Source organism: Barbus barbus, assembly GCF_936440315.1.
Source record: "Barbus barbus genome assembly, chromosome: 33".
Classification (NCBI taxonomy): Eukaryota; Metazoa; Chordata; class Actinopteri; order Cypriniformes; family Cyprinidae; genus Barbus; species Barbus barbus.
In genome coordinates, this window is record NC_136761.1 from 12,733,414 (window position 1) to 12,747,255 (window position 13,842).

A 13,842-nucleotide genomic window follows, 5' to 3' on the forward strand; every position below is an offset into this window, starting at 1 on the left:
GGTTTTATCAGGAAAGTTTATAGCTGCTGGTGGTTTTACTTGCAGAGGTAAAAACAGGTTTTTCTTTTTCTTTTCTTTTTTTGCTCCCTGTTTTATGACATGATTGATTTTCTTTCATCGGCTGAGACTCCCCAGGAGATGCGAGGTTGGGGTGGGTGGAGGGGTAGGTCAGGGAAAACCGAAGCGTATATGTGTGTGTGTGTGTGTGTGCGCATTTTCACCGGACTTAACCAACCAGCTCTTTCCGTATATGTTGGACAACTTGAGTGCTTCACACTGTGTCTGGATACAACATGCCGGGGAACACAAACAGAAGAGGGTTAGATACATCATCTTCCCCAAACACACTCACACACTCGGTCTATTCACCTCTATGGGCCTGACAGCTCCGCCAACCCCCATCACAAGCAACACCCTAAAAAGCTCTCAAAACACCCTATCAACCACATAGCAATGCCCTTGCAAATGCTTACAACACCCAAGTAGCACTGAATTTTTATGGCCAAGAATCACTAATAGTAGAAATCTGTAAAATATTAACATATTTATTTATTGATATTAAAAAGTTGTGAAATTCTGGATTTCTTTTTTTACATAACTTCATTATTTATTATAACTTCATTATGGTAACTTAACTGTGGCACAACCTCAAGTGGTTTATTGCTTTCAGATATTAACAACATGAATGAATAAAATACACAAATGTTCAATAATCGTGCACTAATATTAAAATTCAAAATAATTTTTCCACCAGTATAACTCATTAGCATAACTGTAGGCCATACATGGTTTTATTTTATTATGGTACTCCTTTACATCATCTTTGAACATGGGATGTCCAATCAGATTTTAAAGTAGAATTTTACTGTAAACATTGTTTTCATCATTACAGAATTATTATTTTTTTTTTTTAAATCCTTGTCACAATCCTTTCTAAAATTTCTAAAAAAGTTAGTTCTAAAAAACACAGTTTTCAAAGTGGTAAAAAATGTGGCACCGTAATGTTATTAAAAAATTTAAGCTTCGATTTTTCTTGTCAAATGTAATTTAATTTTAATATGTTGAATTTTTTTAAAGTAAAAAAGCTGTAAAAATAAATTACAGTTAACTGAAGTTATTAAAAACCAATCTGACTGGCCACTAACTCGTTCCCCTGGCTCCGGTCTGAATTATCAATGTATTACAAGACAATGTGTTTTTACTTAGGGCATAAATCCATGTGAAAGTGCACCCGGTTCTGGCTACCAGAGGGGACACGGCTCAGACAAATCGCCCCACTTATCCCAATCCCAGCACACGCTACATTACTCTCCGCAGATTTGGGGGGGCATCCTCTTCTGCCCACCATTAGCCACTTTATTTCATTCCTGGGATCAAATTTGTTGTCCAGTTAGGCCTCTCATCTCCAACTCAAAGGGAATAAATAAAAGCAAGCTTTATTGCTCGGCACCCTGAAACAAGAAAGGGGGCAAGGAGAGAGGGAGAGAGAAAGAAAAAAAAATCTCCAATTCATTCGGATCCAGTCAATAACACTGTAATATTTATGAAAGCTGGATGCTGGCCTGCCCTAAAACCCAAACTCCAGCAATCCTGAATTATAAATTGGTATTGATCTGTGTTGTGTTTTGTGTGAGTGAGTGTGTGTGTGTGTGTGTGTGTGTGTGTGCACGCGTGTGTTTGTTGGAGAGACTGAGAAATATAGAAACGTTGTGTGTGTGTGTGTGTGTGTGTGTGTGTGTGTGTAAGAAAGACAGACAGAGAAAGTGTGTGTGTAATTGCGTGTAGAGGCAGTATTCGTTTGGAAAGCGAGAGACGGTGTGTTTTTACGGGGCCGATAAAATTCTAACAAGAGGTGTATATAGCTTCAGGTGGGCAAACGAGTGTGTGCACAGAGTTGTGTGTGAGTATGAATAAGAATTGACATGCCTATGCAAGAATGTCTGTATATAATACTATAAACGTAAGTAGGTGCATTTGTGACTTTGCACATACATACTGTACATGTGTGTGAGGTTACTAATAACAACAAAGCATCAAATATACATGATCCTCCAGCTCTAGAGATCTATGTCAGTTGCACATAACACAACAAAGGCCAACCCAGACAAACACCAGCACAATAAACTACACCGCCACAACTCAGACACAAGCCAGGCTTCATCACAAGCAATCTCTGCACTGGGAAAAGCTCTCTATGTAATGGTGGACACTAATTAGTTGTGTTTACTAAGGCTCTTAAAGTAAACAGCACTATTACAATTGCTCATACTCAGGGTTTGTGATTTAACACACTTCTAACCAAGTATTAAATGTACTGTTTGTGTAACAAACACTTTAAATCATTTGGGAGGGGGGGGGGGCATTGAGGTTGGGTGTGCTATTACTTTTCAAAACATTTAGATTTAGGGTTTTCACATGGCAGACTAAAAAAAAAAAATTACACTGTGGAGTTTAACGACCATGAATCACTCACTGAATCACCAAATCATTAAATGTAAATTAAATGTAAATTATTGTCTATAAAATATTAAACACTACTGTTTAAAAGTTTGTTAGTATAGTTTTAATGATTATTTTATTATTAATATTTTTTTTAAATGTCATTATTTTTATTTATTAACACTTTTTATTTAGGAAAGGTGCACTACAGTGATCAAAAGTAACAGTAAAGAGTTCTGAATTGTTACAAAATATTTCTATTCCTAGTCCTACTTCTATTCTATTCTTTCTTTTTTAAATATTTATATTCATATTCCTACTTCTATTATATTCTTTCATTTGAAATTTCTATTCATGAAAAAATATTTTTTAAAAAAGTATAAAAAAAATCACAAAAATTATTAAGCAATGCTCTCAAAATTGAAAATCAGAAAAATTGATTTGTGAGCACCAAATGAGCATATGAAAATGATTTCTGAATGACCACGTGACACTGAATATTGGAGTAATAGCTGATGAATTCATTACAAATATATTTATTCACACAGGAATATATTACATTTTAAATAATATTTAAATTGTAATAATATTTCACAATATCACAGTTTTGCTGTATTTTTTCATCAAATAAATGCAGGTTTGGTGAACAAAAGAAACTTCTTTCAAAAACATACAAAATATCTTATTGGCCCCAAACGTTCGCATGGTACTGAATCTGTGTTTTTGTATAGTAATTTCATTGTTGTTGGCTGATTCGAAAGACTGTTTTGAATTACAATAGAAGTCAATCAGCAGTTCATTGAAACAATATAACATCTCAATGGAAGGATCTGTGTGTGTTTGTCTGTATGTTTGGGATTATGTAACAGTCAGTCCCTAAAGCAGTCTCCTGTGGCTGGCTACTACGCTGACACGGTCGCCCACATCAGATTTATGGATCTTTATATAGAAATCAATACCCTCTTAATCTGCTCCTCTTTCTCTCTCCAATCTCCTCTGGCCTCCATCCCTCCCCCTCTTCCATTCTCAGTCCGTTTCCATTTCTCCACCTGCCTCCATCCTGCCCCTGCCTTTCTCTCTCATTTGCCCTCCACCCCACCTCTACCCTCATCCACACCATCACTTCTGTCCTCCACACCCCTCTCCCTTGGTCTGTGCTTCTTTCTCTGTTTATATGCTGGTCTGGGCATGTCAAGGCCAGATTGCACCCTGAGACAGTGAGAGACCCAGAGGACATAGGGAGTAAAGGAAAAGGAAAGCATAGATGGAGTGGTGGAGAATAAATCGCACTCATTCAAAACCACATCAAGGACATTCTATACCGCTGTGTTTTCCTGCTGTTCAGCTGTGTGGGATTTCGGAGGTGAGGTTGACTAGATTTGGACCTGTAGAGTTCAGCTCACAAATCACTCCCTGATCCAGTTGGGAACTCTAGAGGTGGAATGACCTTTCTTCTGCTTTCGTTACTGTTTACTGTATGTTTATTGTGTTCGACAGCATAACATTGTTTCCTAATCAAAGACAAACTGACAAAACAAAAAGTGATGAATAGTGAATCCCATCGACGTTCATTGAAGTTTTTGTACTAAAAACAAGGGATTATATGTTCTGTCTCTCCATTGGTTTCTATTTGTGTCCCATTGTTCTGGTTAGGTTATAGTATATTTCTCAATGGTCTAAAATCCCACTGCACACAGTTCTATATTAGCATTAAACTAAGCTCACAAGACATTTTATTTCCACAATGTGACATTTTAGAATGAAACTGTTCATTCTATGAAAATTAGAAAACAATATTCAGATATATAATGATAGAAAATCTGATGAATAAATAATATAAAATTAAAAAATATATATAATTATATTTCCATTAAACAAAAAATAAATAAATAAAATCAACTGTTAAAATGAAGAAAATATTTCATTAAATACAAAACATAGTTAATCACTGAAAATGAAAAAAAACAAATACAAAGAAAAAATCAGATATTCAATGAGAAAAAATGCATAAATATTGAAAGATGAAAAAAAAAGAAATAAAACTGAATGCTGAATACATATTATGAACAAGTAAATGAGAAAATATTCAGATATTCAATGAAAAGATTCAATGAAATTAAAATATCCAGTTATTTAATGAGAAAAAATGCCAAAAAAGGGAAAGAGAGGGAAAGAGAGGGAAAGAAAACAAATTATCCAGTTATTTACTGGAAAAAAAATGAGGAAAAAAAACATAGATATTCAATGAGGCAAAAAGATGTAAATAATAAAAGATGAAAAAATGCAAAACAGAAATTTGTTGAGAAAAATGAAAATAGGAGAAAATAATTGAATATTACTATACTATACTATTTTACTCCAAAATGCTAATATATTCAAACATTCTACGGAAAATTAGGGGGAAATATTTAGAAAAATAAAACTACAAAAAAAAGAAACTACAATACTAGAAACTTTACATCTGGTCAGGCCATGACATATAACTAAATGCTTACTAAAATGACAAGACCCTAAGAGAAATTCAGAATATATACTATGATTTAAATTTAAGTCAGAACTAAATTTGATATGTTTAACCGCATATGCATTCTGTACTCAAAACCACTCTTATATGTGAGCACCTCTCGAGAACATCTGCAGTTTGACCGGACCATGACCTGCACAGAGCCCCACGCTGATCTGGATCTCCATGGGGCGACAGGACTGCTCTACACTTTCAGCAGCTTAAGGAGGAGCAAGCAAACCCCCTTCACATCTGCTAGCCAGAATCAGCACCATGGATAGAGCCACCTTAATGAAGCATGGAACCGTACCCACTGATGCAAAACAGCAGGGCCTCATTAGGACTGTTTTTAATTGGACAGACGTTCGTGTAACTAAGGTAAGAGGGGGGTAAAGTTATCAGAGAGTAGATAGAAAGTGGCGTGGATGTATCAGATATTAAAATGAACAAATCTGAACAACTATTTGATACTAGAGATGTTACACTGTAAAAAACAGATTTTTAACAGTAAAAGATTGTAAAAATGCTATGGCAAAAATCTGTTAATTGTTAATTAACAGATTTTTAACCAATTAACAGCAAACTGTTAATTGGTTAACAGTTTGCTTATTATATATTGTAAAAATCAGGGAGTAGATATAAAGATATAAGCAGAAAAAGCTGGACGTATTAGATATTGAAATTTACAAATTTCATTATTTTTTCAAATGTTTAAAAATATTTTAAATGAACGGATTAAATCAGTAAGGAACGCAAAAACAATAAAATACAAAATTATTTTTAAAAATCAGTGAGAAAAAAATATATGAAATATAAAAAAAAAAAAAAGAAAGAAAAGAATATATTTGGATACTAAATAAATTAATTTGGGTAAATTTATCAGACAGTACATAGAAAGCAGGCCAGACATATTGGATATTAAATCTTTCACATTTGATCAACTATTTGTTGCTAGAGATGTTATATGAGTCATTACAGTGATTTTACCACAGCAGTTTTAGGCAAAATACAAAGCATAATTATCAGATTTTAGTCTGAAATCATATACTGTACTCCTCTGGCATGAGAATATGGGTTAGTCTCTGAGTTCAGGCCCAGTTCAGCGATATCCCGGACGAGTCGACATGATCTTAGTCAATACTGGGGCGTGGCTAAGAGGGCCCCTGACTGTGTTTACTTTCCCAGATTACACAGCACCCAGCGTTCCTTCTTTGAGACCCGCAGGAGGCAGCGATATGTCGACAGAGGGATGAGGAAGAAGAGATCGATAGCTTTTCCGTCGCAGAGGGGTAGCGAGGGATAATGCTAGCATTAGTGACAGGCAGTGGAGGGGTGGATTTAGCTGCAACACTTCCACGCTTGTTGGAGGGGGCGATCAGATTCCCATGACCCCAAACACGCTCTGCCATTCACTGTAAGGAGGCGATGCTCACCTGGCTGTTTGGAGAATCTGGCTCCGAGCATCTATGCATCCCTAAAGAAGTTGCATGAAACCCCGCATAATGGTGTAAGAACTGACAGATGCGTAGTTGTTGTTTTGTTTGAGTTTTTCCTCCTTCTATTCCTGCCTTTCTGCTTCTCTCTTTCTCCATCAGAGCGGGCCCTCAGGAGTACATCCATTCCTGTAGGGCCCGGGGCCGTTCTGCAGGCTGTGACTAAGCCTGAGCCTAATGTTGTCGGCCCCACAGGTTCCCAGACACATCTCACCTCAGGCTCTGGATGCAAACACAACACTTTCCCCATAGAGAGCTGTAAACAGGCACTACAGATGCCCCTCGCTCTGCCTCACCGACTGCTTCATCTGTTTTTAAGTTGAGTAGAAGTGCAGACCTTTTGCACAAAGCTTTTTGTGTGTTATAGCAGCAACGAAGAACAGATATAGGTATGTTTCACCACAAAAAAGTACACTGAAAAATAAACACTTGTTATTTATTTCTACCTGATCTGACCATTAAAATGACTTTAGTTGGTGTAATTTAATATAGTGAATAGTTAAAATTCAGGTGAACATGGTGTAAAGAAAAAATTGTAGCTGGATATACAAAATGACAACTTTATTAGCAAGGAGGTGGAATTTTCATCAAGGCTTTTTTAGGCATTGGCTTAAGCCATGATAGCCATATTTTTAAGATGCTGTGTCAAATTAAAAGTGCTGTTAAAGGTAATATTCATGCGCCATGTATTAGCCAGCATGATATGGTTTATAATATGTTCTCCAACTTTCAGATCATTTCTACACCCCTGATTCAGTCAAATAAATTTATATACAAAACTTTATAAAATTAAAACATTTTAAAATATTTTAAATAAATGAATTGATTATATATATATATATATATATATATATATATATATATATATATATATATATATTAAATATATATATATATTATATATTTTATATATCAAATACTAAAAGATTTTAAAATCACAAGAACAAATTTGCTAAAAAAAAATCTGTGAGAAAAATCTGTGAAATATTTTATGAAAAAAACAACAAATAAAAAATATGTATATTTTTTATGCTAACTAGCTAACTAACTCAATCAATCAATGTATGTATATATTGAGTCAAATTTAAAAAAAAAAAGAGAAAACTTCAAAAAAATGAATGAAAATGAAAAATGAAAATGTAAATATATTAATTTATTAAATCGGTGAGGAATTGTTTAGACTTGTTCACAAAAGGCCCCCTTTTTGTGCAGTGACCCTGTCAGAATTTTTTGAGTCCATCCAGACACCTTCACCAGTGAAGAATTTGACCATTTTTGTTATATCGATCAACAAAGTTTCTCTCAAACCTGGAGTATATTTTCACTGCAAAGATGAAAAATCATTAGGATATTAAGTAAAGATCATGATCCATGAAGATATTTTGCAAATATCCTACTGTAGATATATTAAAACTTAATTTTTGATTTTGTAAATCAATGCTAAGGACTTAATTTGGACAGCTTTAAGGGCAATTTTCTCATTATTTAGATTTTTTTTGCAGCCCTGGATTGCAGATTTTCAAATGGTTGTATCTCTGCCAAATATTATCCTATCCTAACAAACCATACATCAATGGAAAGCTTATTTATGGTGATGTATAGATCTCAATTTTTCTCAAAATTTACCCTTATGACTGGTTTTGTGGTCCAGGGTCACATATATATTTGTTTTATATTATATGTTATATATTTGTTTTGTTTTTTTTTTAGCTTGATTTAAACCAGCTCATTTCAAGTTACCGTATTAAGCTAGAAGGGTCTTGTTTTCCCATAGAGGACATGATAAGCATGGCTCTTTATGCAGGTCATGGTCTGACCAAGCTACAGATGTTTTAAAAAGGTCCTCACACATAAGGGTGGCTATGAACATAGGATGCATTTAGAATTGAACAAACTAACAATTCTGCAGCTTTAAAGGCAAGTCTTCATATGTGCCACACATTGATGATACTGCAACAACAAGCCAGTAAACATCCAAGTCCATGAGGACGTTGGTGCTCCAGATAAGTTACAGTGAGTTAACCTTCTGTTGGCGGCTTCTGTGCAGCAGAGGGTGAGACTGTAACAACAGAACCGAGAGGGAAGGTGCTTGTGGTTGTGTGGCTTTCTATTTGCAGGCCTGGCTGTGTAGCTGGTGTAGCGAGAGTTGAAACAGATAGCCCGCATGAAAGAGGAGAGGTCTACAGCACAAACAGCGCCTGCCGTATTTCCCTTCAATCCTCTCAGTCGGCCACTCAAGGTCATCATCGCGTTACGGCTAAGATAAAAACACACGTTTGCATTAGGTTGTGGCTGCAAGACTAGTGTTGAAATTGTCAGATATGATATGTATCAGAGTCATTTCCCAAGACACACTCAGCTGTAGTGCTTCTGTGGAAGTATGGGTTTGAATCAGGCCTGCAACATGTCATTATCCCATTCTCCCTTCATCTTTCTACATTTACTATACGAAAAAACATACTATCTTTTAGAGTGTAGGCTAAAAGCGCAGGAATGATTGTGTTCAGTTGATGGGGGTGCTTTGGGTAAAAATGGCTCAATAGACTCAGGGTTAATGAGAGACGACCATTCTAGAATCGCAATGGGAACTTTACGCTCCACATCGTCATGCGACTGGCCTCATTTCACCTGCATCTGTCACTGTTTTTATCAGAGTGCCACCACCAGGGCTACAGCCGTGCCACTGCAGAATGCTCAAAAATCACTCTCGTTTAATATTCATACTCTTGTTTCTTCTCCATTCCACAGAAGTGTGTATGAGAGCGGAATGGGGAGCAAAACGGGTTCACATGTGAGGAAGAGGATATACTGAATTATTGAACCAACCAAACGGGCCACCTGCCCCTACAACACACCATGATCGTTCATATTTCACACATAAAACACACACATACACAAACAATAAAACATACCTGCATGATGGACAGACCTAGTATGAATTCAACCTAAAACAATATACAGTATGGCAAACCTCTTAAAAATTATTCAAAATGAAAATTCTGTCATCATTTACTCACCACAAAGTTGTTTCAAACCTGGATGAGTTTCTTTAGCTGTTGATAGAAATTCTTAAGAATGTTGGTGACCATGCAGCTGATGACTTACTTACTTACATAGCATGGAAAAAAAATATTATGGAAGTCCATGGCTACCGTCAGCTGAAATTCTTCAAAATATCTTCTTTTGTGTTCAGCCGAAGAAAAAACTCGTACATGTTTGGAACAAGTGGAGGGTGAGTAATCGATGACAGAATTTACATTTTTGGGTGAACTATTTCTTTAAGAAGCATTTAATGTGAAAATAAAATGATGCTTTGGGATGGCTAAAAGTGACTTCAAATTATTACTTTTAAAATTATTAATCAATAAAATAGCTGCATCACTCCTCTTGATATTCCACATTAAAGCACATTAAAGACTTGATTGTATAATGTCATACATGTACAGTATCTGGCTGTAATGTGTCTCTAACACACACGTACATAAAATCTGCCTCTTTAACACCCTTCTCTTCTGCCTCTGACTCATCTCCACTTCCAAGAGCTCATCATTTTTTTCAATTTTACCCAGGCTGCCCAGTAATGTCCTTCTTTTATTGCAAATCTATACTCTTAATCTGGCCGGCACCGATGGGCGCGCAGCTCGATCAATAGAACGCGATTGCTGGGAAGAGTCCAGAGAGGCTGATAACCAAAAACCAGCAGCCACCCCCACAGGGTTAAGCTCTGACATAGACATGCACATATATGTACAACCACACACAGCTCTAATGCATGCTAACAGTCAAACTAAGGGTTAAGATTAAGCTGCACACATGCACATGTAGACACAATCCTATACAGACATGTATACATACGTAGAGTTAAATTCTGGCATAAGCACACATACAAACAGTCAAGTAAAGGGAAGGACTCTTCTTTACACTATAAATTTAAAAAAATAAAAAATAAAAAACGTACACATACATATTAGTTTCTTTTTCATTTTTTATTTATTTATGTATTTAATATAAATGTATATTTTTAAAAAGGTGTAAATAAAATATTTATAAAAATAAATATATAACATTAATAAATATTTGTTTATTTATTATATATATATATATATATATAGACATATATATATATATATAGACATATATATTATATATACATTCATATAAATATATATATAGTTGTTGTTGTTTTTTTTTACAAATCTTATTATCAATGTAACAATTTGTGTAAAACTTTAAATTGTAAAAAAAAATATACCTGTACAAAAGAGTTAATATGGTCTATGTCAGAAATAGTTTATTATTACCCTTAAATTTAAAATCCAATACATTGTTTATTTCCTTTAAAAATTATTTTCTACTCCAAGATTTCCAGTGTTGTCCCAGACCTTTGGGCCTGACTGCATATAAAAAATATTACACTTAACATGCATGTCTCAAGAACCGTCTTTGTCTTCACTTTCACACATCTACTAATCTGTGAAATATAGGACCTTCATGAAAACATGCTTTCCTGATAAATACACAAGAGGAGAAACACTTTTTTTGAACACAGACATGGAGCAAAGGTCAGTAAGGTCACATGCAATTGAATGTTATCTATGGTCTGATTTCAATGCTTCACTTCTTGTGCATGACTCAAAATGAAAAGCGTAGAAGCGAATTATGACCATCTCAATCAAGGCTGGACGGGTGGGAGGCAAAAGGAGGTAATTAGACCAAACTCCCCCATCCTGCTCTAAGCACTGACAGCACCGCACAATTTATAGTCCAACTAAGAGAACTCTCTGGACGATCTAATTGCAATATTAGCTTGTACTAACACCTGTTTTAAAGCTTGCAGAGCAATATTTCACCCAGCCCATCACTGCTTGAGCACTTCTTGATCTGCAAATGGCATGTAATGCAAGTGCTTCTCGGTTTGTGTAAGTAAAGGGGTTATGAGATACGACCCCTGACCTTTCTGACCCATACTTAACTAAGTGGACTCGAGAATAGACTCATGAAGCTGGAACAGGACAGGAAGTGACTGTGTCACCGTAATTGCCTTATTTCCTGTGACAGCCAATAATGGGCCGAAATCAAAAAGAATCAAGTGAAGTTCTTTGTTTGTTGTTGTTTATCGCCCCCATTAGCCGTAAACATCACGATCAATGGGGCAAAATTGATGAGACCAAACTAACGGAGAGGCAGGCATGAAAAATGATTCCTTCGAACGCCACCAGGTCTGGTTGTGTTAATGCAAGCGTGCACATGCGAGGGCTCTTATTTGTGATGCATGGGGCCGCACAGCCGTGCGCAGCAGGTCTTGATTTACAGAGCAGATCTGTGCTTGAAACAAAGGTAGAGACTGTGGAGGGCAGGATGAATGGCCGTCATTAAGCCTTTTACAGTGACGGGCGCTACAGCTGATTTGCATGGTGGGCCGGCGTCCGTCCCTCGCGCTGAACTGATTTATCTGTTGGTTTAAGGAGCTCAGGGCGGCGCTCCTATAAATACTGCCCATCTTAATAGGGCGCTAAAATGCAGTCGTATGGACCGGTCTGTCTTAAATCACACGCATCCGCTGTCACCCGTAAACACTTTAGAATGGGTTTTGGGCAGCGTAATGAGGAGTTGGGATGTGGCTGGCACACACACACACACACGCTAGACATCAGCGATTCAGCCCCCACATAGTGCCATTCATTCCGACTACTCCCAGAGGAAACATTTCAGATGGCAATATCAGCCTCATTGTAGAGAGATGAAAAATTCAAAGCTCTCACGCACGCTTTTGTCGTATTTTGTCGCGCCTTTGATGGTTCTCTCGCCCCGTCGGTTGTTAGTAAATTGGCATTATTGGTAGTTTGTTTGTTGGTGCGGCCGCAATAATGGCTGCAGGATTTTGTCATTTACTGAGCGGCTAAATAATGGTACATTCCATAAACGACACCGAGAGCATGAAAGGTGACATCATCTCTGCAGGTTCGGACCTTACACCAATCAGATGCACTCCATGGCAGCTAGAGGTGAGAAGATTTTGTGTGTGGTTGTGTGTACGAGTTTTTGTAAGTGTGTGTGTGTGTGTGTTGAGAAAGAGGGAGGGTCACTGATTTCCGGCTCCCTTCACTTCTGTCCGCTGGATACGCTCCAAGGCCAGTCTAACGAGCCAACATGGATTTGGTAATGACCCCTGTGCCCTAGGAGGACACTCTCACTGCTGTCCTGTTTGGAAGTGCACACTCTCTCACACAATCGCATCCACTCCATTCCAGTCATTACAGAATCTCCCTACAGACGCTTTTAGAGGGTAGAAGTGCAGTCAACAGGGTAAAGAGTTTGAGAGAAGATATTCAGAACAGAATAAGCAGTTAGCATACATAAAACTAAAAACATTAACCCATTGGGAAGAAAAAGCTAAGTTGTTTGGAATCATATTCGATATCTCTAAATGTTTCAGAATCCCAAATGTGGTTGCTGCGAGTGCTGCGTTTGTCAAGAGGAGCATGTCTACACAAACTGTCTTTCGCTCACTTGGCGGCTGTGTCCTGCTGTGGGATGCAGGATTTGCCCCCCAAAATGCACATCAATAAAATATTCAGATGCCCGTAGATGCAGGAGTCTTTTCATTTTGGAGGGCAAGAGGTAGATAAAAAATGCTCTTACCTGTCGATGATGACAGGATCAGATGGCGTCTCATTTCGGTTCCCGCAGCTCTTCTTGTCACAACACCGGCTGAAATGGATAAAAGATATAAGTTACATGTCTATCTGATAGGGTTGGATTGATACTGGAATGTTTTAGGAATTTCTACCTCAGCACTGATATCAATACATAAAAATACCTATTTTTCTCTTTTTAATTATATAATTATATATTTATGTATATTTACTATTGTTTTAGAGAGCAACATACAACCGTGACTGTATCTTTAGTCAAGCTGCTTGATGTTCAGTTAGATTTTGTAAATGCAGTATTTGAGAGCAGTGACTTGAATTGGAACCAAAAAAAAGGACAAAAAAGTGATCAATGACCACAGAATTATGTATGAGTGTACAAAACACTTTGCTTTCATGCTTAGAAGAAGTGCTCTGCTGTGTTCTTTTAGAGATAGGGATGAAGCTATGTGGTGACCAGCAAGTCTTTCTCAAGCTGGTGGCTGCCTGACAGGTTGCCCTCTTTCTCCTCTCACCCTGTGCTCCAGCTGGGCTGGGCCCCCGCCAAGGTCACTCAGCCAGCCTCTGACAGTTTGGACAGCACCCAGAGAAGTCCTGGTGCAGCGGCTCTCTCCCAAATGCTCCTCTCCAACACTGTCATCACCTCTGCCCTTGCCCATGCCCTCGCCCCAGGCTGGCACCTCATCTGGTGGCATGTGGTTCCCCTAAATACATCCCGCCTAGCCCATTCACCCCTTGCCAACCAAACTGGTGA

At 37.2% G+C, this 13,842-nt stretch overlaps 1 protein-coding gene across 3 annotated transcripts in view; it reads right to left on the minus strand.

Moving 5' to 3' along the window:
- The window catches only part of LOC306853717 (transcription factor COE3-like), a gene marked incomplete at its 5' end in the record, with an annotated part of 104,037 nt that overhangs the window by 66,245 nt on the left and 23,950 nt on the right, over positions 1-13,842 (minus strand). For all 3 annotated transcript variants that reach the window (XM_079391342.1, XM_079391341.1, XM_079391343.1), the window contains one exon: positions 13,078-13,146. In XM_079391342.1, coding sequence (XP_079247468.1) covers positions 13,078-13,146 — 69 coding nt within the window. The remainder of the gene's footprint in view (positions 1-13,077; positions 13,147-13,842) is intronic.